The sequence below is a fragment of the Mastacembelus armatus genome, chromosome 11 (assembly GCF_900324485.2).
Source record: "Mastacembelus armatus chromosome 11, fMasArm1.2, whole genome shotgun sequence".
NCBI lineage: Eukaryota > Metazoa > Chordata > Actinopteri > Synbranchiformes > Mastacembelidae > Mastacembelus > Mastacembelus armatus.
Genome location: NC_046643.1, coordinates 20,974,303 through 20,990,208, shown reverse-complemented (window position 1 = coordinate 20,990,208; position 15,906 = coordinate 20,974,303). Strand labels below are relative to the sequence as shown.

At 44.8% G+C, this 15,906-nt stretch overlaps 1 protein-coding gene and 1 long non-coding RNA gene across 5 annotated transcripts in view; one reads left to right on the top strand and one right to left on the bottom strand.

The window, feature by feature from the left end:
* Window positions 1–12,646, top strand: part of LOC113126447 (MTSS I-BAR domain containing 1) — a 34,436-nt gene extending 21,790 nt beyond the window's left edge. For 2 of the 4 annotated variants that reach the window (XM_026300456.2, XM_026300459.2), the window contains 12 exons: window positions 2,427–2,511; window positions 4,575–4,666; window positions 4,853–4,927; window positions 5,278–5,289; window positions 7,413–7,570; window positions 7,878–7,985; window positions 8,243–8,340; window positions 8,616–8,871; window positions 9,396–9,647; window positions 10,061–10,228; window positions 10,398–10,554; window positions 11,974–12,646. In XM_026300456.2, the coding sequence (XP_026156241.1) occupies window positions 2,427–2,511; window positions 4,575–4,666; window positions 4,853–4,927; window positions 5,278–5,289; window positions 7,413–7,570; window positions 7,878–7,985; window positions 8,243–8,340; window positions 8,616–8,871; window positions 9,396–9,647; window positions 10,061–10,228; window positions 10,398–10,554; window positions 11,974–12,611 (2,099 nt within the window). In that variant the 3' untranslated portion in view covers window positions 12,612–12,646. The remainder of the gene's footprint in view (window positions 1–2,426; window positions 2,512–4,574; window positions 4,667–4,852; window positions 4,928–5,277; window positions 5,290–7,412; window positions 7,571–7,877; window positions 7,986–8,242; window positions 8,341–8,615; window positions 8,872–9,395; window positions 9,648–10,060; window positions 10,229–10,397; window positions 10,555–11,973) is intronic. The other 2 variants (XM_026300458.2, XM_026300457.2) reach the window with 2 other exon arrangements.
* On the bottom strand, window positions 10,553–14,795 carry LOC117152700 (uncharacterized). The gene is made up of 4 exons (XR_004463168.1): window positions 14,654–14,795; window positions 14,366–14,449; window positions 12,087–12,672; window positions 10,553–11,901 (listed from the first exon to the last, which is right to left on the bottom strand). It is a non-coding gene; the product is annotated as an uncharacterized LOC117152700 (long non-coding RNA).
* Window positions 14,796–15,906: the final 1,111 nt, after the last annotated feature.

The window sequence follows — 15,906 nt, the reverse complement described above, 5'->3', positions numbered from 1 at the left end:
CAAACATCGTGTCACTTCTGAAACATTCAGCTGTAGCCTCAGTTTTTCACTGCGGCTCTTGGCCTCAACGGGAATTGTAGCAGTTAATTTTATTGGCACTGGCTTCTAAAAATAAAAGCAATAAAAATCCTGCAGTGCTTCGAAATGATTCATTCTCTCTGGGCTCCTGTGGGCCGGACGGTGAAACGGGGTCGAGAAAGGTTGAAGAGCCCGGACTCGCAGCATCTGTGGAAACTCAGACCAGGTCTGGGAAAACTATTTAGTCTTGGGAGCTGCAGTAGCCTGATAAAAGCACTTTTTTCTTGCGCTGTGCCCATTTTTGGTTTGTTCATGCCCTGCAACCTTAAATTTAGTAGAAACCATGTTCCGGTGCAGCTTCTGACTGTTTGTGACCGTCTGCTTTTTAACTTTGGCTCCGCTTTAGTTCGAGCTCCTTCCCAGAGGCTGTTTAACTGCTGAACAGTCTCATCATCACTGGCGGTTCTGTCCACGGTTCTGTTTCTCATTGCCCTGCTGGGAGTTTAGTCTGGACTGATACAGAAGAACAGCATCTTTTTTCTCCGAGGAGCAGCAGAGAGGAGGTGACACCTCGTCTGAAGGTGAGAAGAGAGGAGGAAGAGGGAAGACAAGGATATGAGAGAAGCAAGAACAGGACTGAGGATTGGTGGTGCGAGGAGACAGAAGTGTTAGAATGAGAGAGAGGGTGTTTGGAGTGAGGAGAGAAGGCGACTACATGTTTGACTGAAACACACGGTGGATTAAAGCTGTGGTCTGTTACTGAGGAAGTGTAGCAGGATCAGGACCTGGGCCTCGGGGCGTCAGGGGTCAGAAAACTGTATCGGGGAGCTTCAGTAGCCGAGGGGTTACAGCGCCGCTCTGTATTCACATGCACAGTGTTGGCGTGTCAAGTTGACATCGGTCACAGACCCCCACCCCCCAAATTTCTGTATCTCTGCCTCCAATTTCCTGTCTGCCTTTCCACGACCCACTTCACAATAAGGGCGTAAAAATGCCATCCCTCTAAAAAAATAAAACGATTTCAACATTTGCTGTGAGCGTTTCAGGAGCAGCGTTCATCCGTTTTTACATATTAGGACGACAGACCGTTGACAGGGACTGAAGGCAGGAGTTCAAGACTGGAATAAATAAAAATATTATGATATAATAATATAAAAATTAAGCAAGTGCATATGCAAAATAAACAAATCACACATTTACAAAGCATCCAGACTGTAAACTGGTCCTCTGTAGTCACATCTTCAGTCTCTACAAACTCTGCATAACCAGGATTTAGTCTGTCCCCTTGTTTGTCCCCACAGATCCTCTCAGGCTCCGTCAGATCGGATGGAAAGAGTCTAGAGAATTCCTCAGATAGTCTGCATCTTTGAAAACAGGCTGACAAATGTAGAGAGGATGGAGAGAAGATGATGTGAGGCAGAGAAGGAAAGAGACGAAAAAGAGGAGAGAAAGGAATGAAAACATGCAGATGGGAGAGGAGGCGAGAGGAGGTGGTGTCAGTGGTGCAATGCAGTGCTTGTTACCCCACCCCACACACACACACACACACACACACACACACACACACACACACCTGTGTATTAAAGTATTTGCTTTAATACAAGCCCAAACTGTCGGCCACATGGATTTTATGATGTTGGGTGACAAAAACAAATATATTAGCTGTTGTCATTTTTGTGGCTGAGCTGTAGTAACATGTTGAAGTTCATGTCAGAGTTTGATAATAAATGTGGGGAAGGTCCTCGTGCATTAGCATGTGTTGGAGCTCCAGGCTGACAGGCTGAGCTCTGCTGAACTTTTCCCCAGGAGGGAGCGCTCTGTCTGGGGGAGAGAGAGGACGACCATCTGGTGCCTGTGGAGCTTCTGCTGCACTGGCTGTCAGCTCCACCTTTCTGTCTTTGAGCAACACACACACACACACACTAAATCCAGAGCTGCTGTTGCTCTGGTGACCTATGACCTCTGAAAATACTCCGACCCCCTGCTCCGTTGGACGAGGGGACAGGATGGTGCAGTAACGAGTCAACACACTGTGGCTGGTTGTGTTTGGAGCTCCGTCTGTGACATGTCCACACTTTAGTAGACGCCCACTGTACGTTACAACTGCACACTTCCTGTCTGCTAATTTCTCTGCTCCAATCACCCATTTTACCACATTTACCCGCCTTCTCCCTCGACACCCCCACCTGCTGTTGCTCGTTGGGCCTGAGTTTGTCGTGTTTGAGCTCGTTTTACCTTCGAGGTGTCAATGTTTTGGATTGTTGCATTAAATAGAAACATATATTTGCATAGCAAACTAGCATGAATGGCCTGTGTACTGCAGGTGTGTGTGTGTGGCTGTGGTTGTGTATCTTCAGTGCTAAGCTTTCACTGATCTGCAGTTACAGTGTTGGAATCTGTGTTTGCAGGAGGGACGAGGGACATCGGCTCAGCCCTCACCAGGATGTGCATGAGGCACCGCAGCATCGAGGCCAAACTCCGCCAGTTCTCCATGTGAGTAAATGTGTGTGTGTGTGTGTGTGTGTGTGTGTGTGTGTGTGAGTGTGATGAACAGGTGGAGCATCTTCTCCCAGCTCTCCATGGCAACCTGCTCCTCCTCCAGCTTCCCATCCTCCATCTTGCTCTGTCCCTCTTCTGACTACGCTTCCATGTCTGGACATTATCATCCAGATACATTTGAATATTCTTATTATTCCTTTTCTCTGTGTTATTCATCTTATGGTTAAAATCATTTTACCACGTGTTAAACATTCTTCAGGGCCTCTTCGTCCTCGTCACGCTGCCTTCTTTCCATTTGCCGCCTCCTGAGATGTTTGTTTTTGCTCTCTCTTCATGTGTATTTTACCTAATTGTCTCAGTCCTTCTGCCTCGGCCTCCTGCTGTGAAACCATTATTCCACCAGCCTCCTCTCTCTCCTCATCTTCCTTTTCATTTTTTCTACGAGTCTTAAACTGTCACCCTCCCTCTTTCCTCCTCCTCCTCCTCCTCCTCTTCTTCATCTTCCTTCATCTGCTGGAGTCCATTAACTCCCACGGTGTGGAGGGAGGGCGTCAGTCAGCTCGACCTCCAGCTGAGTCAGTAAACAGATGCTGTGTCGCTGGGAGGTGTAAACAGGACACACACACACACACACACACACGCACACACACACGATCACTTCACTTATGCGATGAGGGCGTATGATGATGCATCAACACGTCCGTCTATTTTCTGCCACAAAGCGAAGTATCCCTGGTGTCCTTCACCCCAGCTCCGTCCTGCAGCTGCTCCACAGGATCCAAAGTTCCCTCCACACAGACTGAGATAATAATCAGCCTGACAACCAGACAGTCTGACAAATGTATGTATGTTTTGTCATCTGACACGTCTGTGTGTGGACCAAAACTAATGACCCCTCAGACTGTTTGTGCCTGAGTGCGTCCATGTTTGCGGACAGCTGCTGTCCATAGATGTTTCCCAGTTCGAGACCGGCCCTCGGTCGACTGGAGGTTGTCCCAGTCCACCGTGAGGAGCCCTAGCTAAGTGCATCCTTAGTGGAAATCTGTTACGGATCGACAGCTCCCTTTGTCTGAAATCAGTTAGTTATTGGAAAAGAAGGTCTCAAGTCTCCTAGAACATGTTTCCTTGATTCCTGGATTCCTGATTCTTGTGTCTTTTCCTTGTATCGTACGTGGGAGGACCTCACATGTTAGGAAAAGATGCAAATGAAGGGAAACGTAGGTGCATTTCTCACGGGGCCTCGGCAGAAAGACCAGGATTGTGTTTTTTACCTTTGACCTCTCACCTAGTTTCACATTGACTCACAGTGATTGGTTGAGTTTGATGTGAGCACAGGAAGTTAAGGCACTGTGACCATGTCACCTGATATAGCAACTAGAACCGAAACAACAAATTGATTAATTGATTGGTTGACGTAAGTTGTGAAAACTGAAAAATGCTTGTTCCAGTTTGATGATTTCCTGTCAGTATCAGTCCAAACTGAATATCTCTGTTTCTGGACAAAACAAGACATTTGAGGACTTTGACTGACATTTTGTTTCCACTGTGTGACATTTAGGCCAAACAGGTTATTGATTCAGGAAATAATTAGCAGATAAATCGATAATGTAAATAATTGTTGTCCTGATGGTAACGGGCTCATAAAGGTCAGCTCAGTCATCGCAGTCGTCTTCGTGTGACTGGACCGAGTTCATGACCATAAACGCGTTTTTGGAGAATAAATTGACGGCTGCTTTAAAAGCCTCATCCCCCAGACCCGGTCTTACCACGAGAGTCCTGGACCACCCACATCAGCCCCATATGGCGGCATTAGATTCTGGGTCTAGTTTTAAACAGTTACTGTACAGATCCATGTTCAGGCATTAAAACGAACAGGTTTATTTATTGTCACGTAGAATAAGGACATCATTGTTTTTAAAAACCTTTCTCTTCAAACACAGTGATTAGTTTTTATACTTATCAAGTCAAACTAGTCCCAAGGTAGATTTAGCCTGGTAACACACACACACACACACACACACACAGTGCACTGACAGTGTGTGTGTGTGTGTTTCCAGGGTGTTTCTGGACTGTCTGATCAACCCTCTACAGGAGCAGATGGAGGAGTGGAAGAGAGTAGCCAACACTCTGGACAAAGACCACGCCAAAGGTACACTCACAATCACACACACACACACGCTCACACACATACATACGCACACACCATTTTAAATGTTCTTTTTATCTTTGTGAATCTGAACATATTAAGTGTAAAATGTGTTGGCGTATCACTAGGTGTGTGTTTAAAGCGTTGCTGCGTACTTTGCACCCTGTGTTCACCTGTGTGTGTGTGCAGAGTATAAAAAAGCTCGTCAGGAGATCAAGAAGAGATCGTCAGACACTCTGAAGCTGCAGAAAAAAGCAAAGAAAGGTTCGTAAACTGATCACAAATCATTTGTGTTCAGATGTGGACACACACTGACATTAGTCTCAGCTGCAACACTGGGAATTTTCATTTTCTTTATTGGTATAAAAATACATTGACCTCATAACAAGGAAAGATACTTTGTACCTGGTTAGAGCAGAATTTCCACCTGTAGACTCTTGACAGGTTGGTGTCAACAATAGAATATTTTAGTCTGAGCTAATTCTAATTAAACACTGTAATGATCCATCGTTATAATGTTAACGTCTGTAACTGTATGAGAGATGATGTTTTGTTTTCCCTCTTTGTTCCTGCTCCTCTTCCTGTGGTGTCCCATCATGCTCTGCTCTCTCCAGCCGATGTGTTTGGTAAGTTGTTTTTATTTACACTTGCCCATCAGCATCCAGTAAACAAATACGTTTATATATATATATAAGAACACGACCTAACAGGCGAGCGTTCTTTAACATGAGAAATAAGACGATGTCCCGCTTTGTTGCTGCAGAATTAGAGTCTCAGACTGTGTGTTACTGCTTTGCCGTGTCCACCGAGCTGCAGAGAAGTAAAGACCAGAACAAGTAGTTCCAGTCTGGATCATTCTGCAAAAACCAGCCGTATTATGGCTGGAAACAAGAGCTGCTTGACGCTGCCGACAAAGGAGCTGATTCCAGCTCTGAACTGAGCATATGAGACAAAAGAAACAGGACCCAGGGCTGACCCCAGAGGAACCTGTGATGTGGTTGAGCTGCCCTGGTCCGCGGGCCCTCCCAGCCTTTTATTACTGCAGAGAAAACTCCCTGTGTCGCTGTATGAACATCAGGAGGGAAGAAGAGATGGCGAACGGGTTTCAAATAAATAAATAAAACCGGAGGAGGAAGTTATGTTGGAATGAAATGAATGTACCGAGAGAGAGAAAAGACACAAGAGGAAATGTGAATTTAATGACAGAGAACTGTTTGGATCACTCACCATGTGGTTAACAAAGGAGGGATTCAAATCCAGTATTAAACATACGTATTGTACATACTTATCCTGATCTTTCAGCTCTAATTAGGTTTATTTTCCAGCATCTTTGAGTACCTCAGTTTGTAAAAAACCAAAACACAAAGCTCTTTGATCAGCGTTTGTTGACCGAGGAGGCAGAGACGGTTTTTAGTGGCAACTTAATTAACATTCACAACCTTTCACTTATGAAGGACGTATGAAAATGAGGTGAGTGGCAGAAGATATGACAGACTGATTAATATGCAAATGACACAATCAAAGAACAGCTTCAAACCATGTTCTTCACTGCTTGTTTCAGATAGTGGGGCAGAACTGCAACATGGACACGATTAAAATAGAATAAGGAGGAAAATCTTCCTAAGGAGCTGCATGTATGTTCTAAGACAGAGGAGAGGGAGGAGAAATAAAACAGATCGGCAGCTGGACAGAAAGAGAAAGACGAGAAGCAGAGATAAAGGAAGACAGACACAAACACAGGGATCTGTTTCCTGAGTTCTGTGGGAAACCAGGACTGACATTCCCGTCTCTTAAAGCAGCTTTGCCTGGAAAAGTTCATTCCGACCACAGATCCTGGCCTCAGATCTCACTGGACCAATGAAAAAAATCTAATTGCATGTTTATGAAGATGAGCTGAATGAATATGATATGGACTGTGGACATCCCTTCACTGTAAATCTCTAAAGCCTCACAGATTTATTTGTAAAGAAAAGTCAGTCTCTGCACTTTTTTTTATCAAACTTTACTGCAAACAGGGAAATAATGCATTTGCTGGGGACTATTTTCAGCAGCGGATTAATCCATATGTGTGTCAGCAGGGTGGTGTGTGTGGGACCAGATCAGACTGGTAAAGCTGTTTGCTCTCTTGTGGTGGCAACTGATGCGTAGTCTCATATTTAATATTGAAACAATGCAGACTTCCTGACGTCACTCATAAAAGAAAGGATCTGACTATCTAAAGTCCATCCATCCAACACTGTGGTGCTGATATCAACCATATAAAACATTTTACCAGTGTAGAAACAGCTGTGTGATTGAAATCCTGAGATAATTAATGACCCCTCTAATAACGTGTGGGGTTTTTTATGGGGATGCCAGTGGTTGTTTGTGCCCAGGCTGATGGATCTCTGGCTTTGGAGACAAAACACTTTTAATTCTGTTAATGTGGTTTAATGGTTTGTGGGAGGCTCTAACTGTTGTTTAGAAGCGCTCGGGTGTGTGTGCTTTGAGAACAGGCTGTTCTCTCTGAGACTAAAGTTTTGCTGAAACTGGGGGATTAAACGGTTTCACGGCTGTTTCGTAATGTGCCTGTGGTTTGCCTGAAGCTACAGGTCTGCTGCCTCATTGCTCTTTGTCTGTTTCACTCAGTGTCTGCACATCTGGACTCAGATCAGGATTCATTTTCTTTAAAGTATCACACACACATATGTAACATCTGTATAAAACTGTGTGTGTGTGTGTGTGTGTGTGTGTGTGTGTGTGTCTCCAGGCCGCGGGGACCTCCAGCCCCAGCTGGACAGCGCCATGCAGGATGTCAGCGATAAGTACCTGCTGCTGGAGGAGACGGAGAAGCAGGCGGTGAGGAAGGCCCTGGTGGAGGAGAGGAGTCGCTTCTGCTACTTCGTCTCCATGCTGAGGCCTGTTGTGGTCAGTGACACCCACATCCAAACCACAGCGGGGGAAAAAGGGAGTAATGAGGAAAATCACGGGTTGTGGGAGCACTGTTGCCCAAAACCAGTCACAGGAAAGGACTGGGACTGTTAGAAGTAGCTCACAGGTTGACCTTTTGAGTTTGTAGTTGTGGTCAGCTTGAGAGTCTCTGATAACATCCATGTCCGTCTGCATGCTCAGCATATTTCTAACACTCCCAAACCCAGCAGAGCTCCCTGTGGCAGTGGACTTTGAAGTGGTTTTGTTGTGGACTCTGGAGCCTGTTGATGTTTGTGTGTGTCAGGAGGAGGAGATGTCCATGCTGGGGGAGATCACTCACCTCCAGACTCTGACAGATGACTTGAAGACACTGACGATGGACCCACACAAGCTGCCCGCCTCCAGCGAGCAGGTACAGCCGCACCGGTCTCTGCCCTGTTTATGATCAAACTATTAGAATTTCCCACAACACCACAGTGCATTCATGTTCGATTATTGATCACATACGACAGATAAAAGCACAAATCCTCAATGAATCAGTTAATGCCGATAATGTTTGTCACTGATGTAAAATACTTGACCTCTTTCAAGAAGCTGTGTCAGCCTGTTTTTCTTAAGCGTGATGTTTCATTTCCATAAATCAGGAAACGCTCATGTGTTTCACTGCAGGTCATTGTAGATCTAAAGGGCTCCGAGTGCACCTGGTCCTACCAAACCCCGCCCTCGTCACCAAGCACCACTGTATCCAGGAAGTCCAGCATGTGCAGGTTGGTTGGCATGGTCACAGAAACCTGATACAGCTCATCTAGTATGTTGCCTGTGCTGTGCTGCCATCATGTGGTTGAGACGTGGAACTGCACTTTTAAAAAAATGCCTTTTAGCCAGTTTGTGATGCTCTGAGTCTTCAGTGAACTAAAGGAGGGAAGATCTTCTCTTACATTCATATTTAAGTTGTAGTTTTTACTTCAGCCACATGGCAGCTGAGGATTTCAGCTGCAAAGCACCACAGGCTTAATGTTTTGGTCCAGTTCCTCAGTATTAGTCGGTTTTCTCTGTTCTGTCTGTCCCACAGCAGCCTGAACAGCGTGAACAGCAGCGACTCTCGCTCCAGTGGTTCACACTCCCACTCCCCCACCTCCCATTTCCGCTATCGGGCTTCTTCCTCCTCCTCCTCCTCGGTGCTCCCTCAGCAGACACCTGCCCGCCTCTCCTCGGTGTCCTCCCACGACTCTGGCTTCATCTCCCAGGATGCCTTCCAGTCCAAATCCCCATCCCCCATGCCTCCAGAGAACGCACAGGTGAGAGATTAAAATGGCACTGACACCATATCCTGTGGTTGAACATTAGATAAGAAGGGTCAGAGAAAGTACACACCCACACCCTCCGTTTTCTTGTATGGTCATCCACGATCCTATGGGACAGTTGAGGACTTAGAGGGTTGGTGGTTCAATCCCCAGCTTCACAGTGTCCTTGGGTAAGACACTAAACCACAAGTTGAAAACGATGCCTTCGTTAATGTGGTTGTGGTGAAATTATTGGTGAAAACAAAAATAAAATAAAATCACCACACTGACAAAGTCCTTAATGGTCAATCCTCATTTATTATTTAGAGAGACAACAGTATTTAAATGTAAGCACTTTTGCAATTTACAATATTGATTCAGTTAATTTATCATTTTAATTGATAAAGTTTAATTTTCTACCTGAACCTTACATCAGATATTTGGTCACCAGCAGCTAAATTTATCAATAGTTAAACTGAAGCGTTGACTTTGTTGAGCTCATCCTCATTCATAACTATCGTTATTAATTTTGCCTTCAGTTGTCAAATGGTTTTGACCATCATGCTGCCCCCTGTCTGCACGGAGCAGTACTACAGTCCCAGGAAATCCACCTCCACCCTCCATACTTCACTTACTCCTCCTCCACCTCTCCCATCTCCTCGTCCTCCTGTTCATCTGTCTCTCCCACCTGGCCGTGGTCTCGTTCAGGCTGTGGCCAATCAGGAGACTTCCCACCCCTCAGCCCCTCAGGGCTCGGAGTGATGCCTTCATCCAGAGTCCCGTCCTGGAAGGTCTGATCCTCGTCCTCCCTGATGTCCTCCTCCTTTGCTTCAATTTACCATTTCCCCCTTTTTTTCTTTTGCATCTTACATTCTTCGATCTTATTCTCTTTCTGCGTTTGTTTTGTTTGTGTCATCTCATTTCCACATCAGTGTTTCAGCTTCATCTTTGATAAACAGACCCACAAAAACCCTTGACCACTAATTTGTAAAACAAATGATCAAATTATTGTCAGAAACAAGGAAACTGATCAGTAGTGAAAACCTTGTATATTTAACATGTAAAACAACTTTAATGGTTAATCTTGTCTTTAATCATTTAAGCCTTTAAACATCAATTTAAATGACAAATGAAACATTTAGAGAAATGCTCAAACAGCCAAAGGTGATTACGCTGAACTGATGTGTTGGTCTTCTTTGTGTAGGACTGGGCCAAACCAGGCCCGTATGACCAGCCCGTAGTCAACACCCTGAAAAGGAGCAAGGACAGAAGAGAGACTACAGATCCCAGCAGCCACCAGGGCACTGATGTCACCACACCAGGGGAGGAGCCACAGGGGGTTAAAGGAAGCCACTGTTTGATATCACCAAAGGTCAGAAGATGATTTTAAAAGTACACACTGACCTAAAGCAAATAGAACTTTTCCTGGCAGGTGGTCAAAGCTTTGGGAAACAAAAAGTGAACTGACCTTTCAGGGATCTTGGTGCTGTGGAAATAACAAATGCCATGAATGATGTTTGTTTGTGTGATGACTGTGGCAGGAGGACAGAGAGGCTCACGAGGAGCTGGCCCGAGTGCTGGCCCGAGGCCTCCAGCTGGACATCCACGGCTCCAGCAGAGACTCGCTGCAGGGCTCCAGCGGCTACAGCAGCCAGACCAACACACCCTGCTGCTCAGAGGACACCATCCCCTCCCAGGGTACACACAAACACACACAGCTGGTTTCCATCCTTTTATTCAAATATCACAAAGGTGGTTGGTGCCAGTTTAAGCATCGAGTTATGGGAAACAAACACACCAGAACTCTCTAAATAGATTGAACTTAGGATTTTTAATTTCCTACTGAACAGGCAGCTTTGTTTTACACTGCTGTGCATTTATTGTTCATGTAACGTGCTTCTACCTATTCTACCTGCTGAGCCACAACCTACCTGAGTGTCTTACAATGGCTTTTATGAACTATTTCTGCACAGGCTATAAACAAGTTAGGGTCTTGTTGGTTTGTCTGAGTTTTGGACCAGGGTTCACTGTAAACTCTGAGTCTGTTGCTCTGGTACAACAACAAGGCTGTCATATTTTTTTTGGTCAGCTGCAGGATTGGACCATTAAATCTGTGGTAAAGCACAAGTTTAATTGAAGGACAGCTGTGGCTCAGTTGGTAGAGTGAGTTGTCCCATAAATAGAAGGTCAGTGGTTCAATCCCCAGGTGAACCAGGTGTCACATGAGTGAATGGGGAATGACAAAGGCACATAACGTGTGGAAGGAGGATGGTGGGGAGGAATAAAGGAGGTGGGAAATACAGCAGGGAGCTGATGGACGGGGAGGATTCTCGGTGAGACTAACCTCCTGTCATTGACTTGGTGGATGTGTGTGTAGCCCCTGCCCCTTATTCCGAGGTGGAGCTTCATTTTGTTTCACCTCTGCACAGTCTCAAACCTCACCAGGAGACTTTCAGAAGCAGGGCAGCTTGTTGTGGAGCTGAGTTTTCATTTATTCTTTTCTGCAGTAGGTAAAGGCTGTTTTAACTAGTTAGTTTCTACTTTAATATTCAGAGAAAAGCTACAGTCAAGTCCAGTTATAAACAACATGTATGGACCAAAGTTTAGTTATTTAAAGTACATTTCATCATCATAAACTATGATTATAAACCTGCACAGCAGTTCATGAATAATCATAGTTTACAAGGATGAATGTTTCTTTAAGTAACTAAACCACAGCACAATAAAGGCATTAACAAAAAACCAAAAACATTTAACTTCCTTTTACCTGTTGTAGAAGTTTAAAAAACACAAACAGTGAAAAATCAGCCCCACAACAGGCTGATCTGCTTCTGAAAGGCTCCTGGTGAGGGAGGAAACCACACATTTACCTGTAGAGGAAGGTAAAGAGGCTAACATGAGCTGCTAGTTGGTAAAGCTGAAAACAGGAAATAGAACGCCGCCTGTGAATTTAGTCCCCATCACTTCCACTGGCAGAACCGTAGGAAAGGTTCATCATCACAACCGACACATTCCCCTGTGAAAATAGGCCCCGTGCCCTGTTGACTGAAGCAGAGAATACACTGTTATATATTAATACTCAGAAAAGTTTCAAACATGTTCTCTCTTCCCCCCCAGTTTCAGACTGTGACTACTACTCTGTTGGAGCAGACCAGGAGGGCGAGCAGCAGTCGCCCGACTTCGATAAATCCTCCACCATCCCCAGAAACAGTGACATCAGTCAGTCTTACCGTCGAATGTTCCAGTCCAAACGTCCTGCTTCCACTGCCGGCCTGCCCTCCAATCCCTCTGCTGTAATCACTCCGGGTGTTGCCACCATCCGCCGGACGCCGTCCTCCAAACCCAACCTCCGGCGGCCCTCTGGAGGCCTCGGCTTGGGCCCCATTCCCATCAAGCCGCCCATGATCCCAGTCAAGACCCCCACCGTGCCTGAACATCCTGGTTTCCCTGGCAGGGCTCTGTCAGAGGACAGCAACACGCCACGGACGCCACTCAGCCCTCCAACCACCCCTTTGTCACCGGGCAGCAGCCAGTCCGGCTCCTGGGACACCCAGCACCTGTGCGAAGGATCCGATCCTCCTACTCCACCTCCACAGCTCGGCGGTCGGATGACAGAGTGGGAGCGCCGTCCGCTCCCTGAGCTTCTGGAGGAAACAGAATATGGCGAGGTGGAGGACTTTCTGGTGGCCATCCGACGAGGCGTGAAGCTCAAGAAGACGACGACCCATGACCGATCAGCACCACGTATTCACTGAGAGGAAGGGGTTGGTTTGATTTGAGCCATTTTGCGTCCCTGGCTGAATTTCTGAAAATCTGCTGTCGAAGGGACACAAAGTGGTTACTACACAGTCAATGAAAATAGGAGCTATGACATTAAGAAGTTGCCCAGAGACTGATCAAGGATCAGTTTTCAGATGTTCTCAGAAATTGTTGAATTTCAGCAGCTCAGTTTTGACTTAAAGATAAAAGAACTGCACCTTCACTGTTTGGCCAAAGACTGTTTTAATGATGGAGATTTCATTTTAGAACAAAACGAGCTCACAGTGCTTGAAAGTCCCCTCTCTGCCAAGCTAGGGTAAATAGAGAGCTAACTAATGAGGGCTGAGGGAGAGTTTTAAAAATAATTAAAGTTTGGTTTTGCCGACTCACTGAAGTAAAACTGCTGAAAAATGGCAAATATCCACCCAGATTTAGAATCTGTCCAACGAGAACGTCAACCTGTGCTGCCATCGAAGCGTTTGTCCCTTTAAAAAACAAACCCGCAGCATCATGCACAGTGAAAACCGTCAGTATTGCACTTGACTAACTCCAGTTAAGTTAACTTAACACTGATCTGAGATCATTTGCTCAGGGCAACTTCAGCACGTCAGACAAAAGTGAATCACTGCTGAACACGAGAAATTTGCATTAACAGTAAAACAGTAAACGTTAAGATGATGGAGTCAGTAATAACCATGAGCTGTAAGACGTGGAGTATTAGCAAAAGATCAAATTGTTATTTGGATGCTCATATATAAATTCGGACGTGTTCGTACGTTTTCTTTGTCAGACGCGTCTTTTACATCCCTGTAGTCTCCAATTTTCAACTAAACGGTGCCAAAAGCCTGAGAGCTGAATGTCTATAGACTAGACTGCCTGAATGGAGCTTGTACACAAACTAAAGGAGTAAATGTTTATGTAGGGTAGCGTGTAGCCCTTCACAGCTGAAGTTTTATGTTGTTACAGTTAATACCACGTACAGTAGCTTGACCTGCATGTTTCCCTCAGTATAAACAACCGTCGTGGCTCTTAAACCAGATTTGAAGTCACCTAAGTTCATGTTATTCAACAGTAGCGGACCAGGAACTGTGGACGCCTATAAACTCAGCAGATGAAGTTCGCTGTACGAAACGATATCTCTAAACTAAAGGGACCGTGTCCTGTAGTTGGTCGATATGTATGTCCTGTTTTTGTCATTTAGATTTAATATTACATCCGTTTTACGTTCTGTGAAGCACTTTGGACAAAAACCCGATTACAATGATTCTAACTACTGTTACAGACTAGAGCTGTCCCAGTGCCAACTGATCTATTAATTGATAATCAATATACTGGTTTTTAAGAAAAGACTTTAGTTCTCTGGGGTCAGTCTGTCATACAGGAATAGTAAACTGAAGTTAGGACTGTTTAAGGTGAATCCCCTTAATTGAATCTTTGAAAATCAACAGATCAACTGGTAATAAAATGAATCATCAGTTGCAAACAGACAATCTGTGAGTTTGTCGGCCTCCAGGTCCATCAGGCGTCTTCGTCCCCGTTCATCGTTCTACTTTAACGAGCGGCGAGCCTTCGATGTGTAGCGGCTGTACACTGTTAGTGATAGGGGTTATCATAACAGGGTCTGTGTTACTACTTAGCTGTAGTAATTGGAGTAATGTGGATTAGTCTGGTGGTCTGTTGTAGCCTGTGTTCTGATGGTGTTTAGTTGGAGTCACTTAATCAGTGTGATCATGTGACTTGGTTCACATACCTGCTCCAAAGCACTTGGACTGTCGAAAGGCTGCAGAGGGTCACGTGCTGTCTGCAGCTCAGCGCAGCTGCCTGGGGGTTGGTTCTGCAGTAAAGAAAACAAAAAACAGAACAGACTGAACTTTAGTTTGGCACTTCAGTCGACCACATTTCTCAAGAGTTTTATTATCTTGGCAGGACATCATGTCTTCAAAACACACGAGCAGAAGGCACCTTTCACATTTGTCTGACCTGTGTCAGCTCACATTCAGCCTTCAAATAAAATAATGGGAACAGTTTAATAACTTACAAAGGCTGGGGGCTGGTGGCCTCCTGGACCCTGCGGCCCCACGTCATAGTGGTCCTTCAGTTGGCTCCATGTAGTCTAATAACGGCCCTAAATGTAATGTGGCTGGCAGAAAAGACATTTATTTTCAAACATTTTCTTATTGTTGCACTTTGGATCAAGTCGCCCGACTTTGCTTATGTGCACTGTTTAGCATCAGCTAACCTCGCAGCCCTTCATTCATCAGACGTTTGGGTTTGTTTGAGGAAACATTTGTAAAGACACAAGAACCAGACTCGTTAGCTCGTCAGATCTGTGGGACCCAACTGAAAACCCTCAGTTACAACAGGAACCAAGCAGACCCTGCTCTCAACTAATACTCATGTGTACCTAAAACAAATATATAGACTTGTATTAGCTTGTGATTATTAAATGTCAACCAGCCCCATCAGTTAAAAATTAAACTGGTGTTAGCGGGTGATTAGCATAACAAGCTAAAATACACAAAACTTCCTGTTGCTACTTAAAATATTGTCAAATTATTTATGTATTTATTCATGTTAATGTGTTCATGTTTTCTTTTTCACATGTTCAATCTTCAAACTGTCCTGTTGAGCATATAAGACCTATTAATAAATGTATTTAACATGCATGTTGGACTTTTTAGTTAAAGATTTAATAGACAGCTTTTGTTTCTACCAGAACTCCTTTTATTTGCCTCCTTTCATGGACCAGAAAAGCGTTGTAGCTACTGCCCCATCAGGGATCACTGATGTTTCATGTTTGACGCCGTGTTTGAAGACTGAAGCCCGTTTCAGCTCTTCTCACCGCAGGTTGACGAAAACAGTCATGGAGCTGAAGCGATAACAAGCGTATGAAGCTGAATGTCGGAGCCTGTGGCGACTGACTGGATGTTGTCCAGACACGAGCGGACTCACACTGATAGAACAGCCTTTAACGATGTCTCTGGCCCTTTAGCTTTTAATTTGAGACAAGTTGCCAAATTTCTAACAGTATCTGCTAATGATGGGTTTGATTTGTGATACTCTTAGTTTCTGGATAACACAAAGGCGCCGGTTGGCCTATGAGTTTAAAACAACATTGCATGGTTTTTTTTGTTTGTTTCTCTAAAAACATCAGTTAAATGGAAAAACCAGATATTATAGAAATGGATGTTTTGGCAGGAAATGTGGAAGTGAAAGAAATTTAAACTACAGTAAAACTAAATTAAATCTTAAAGAACACTTTGGTCTTCATTAATGGAACAGAAATAGAGC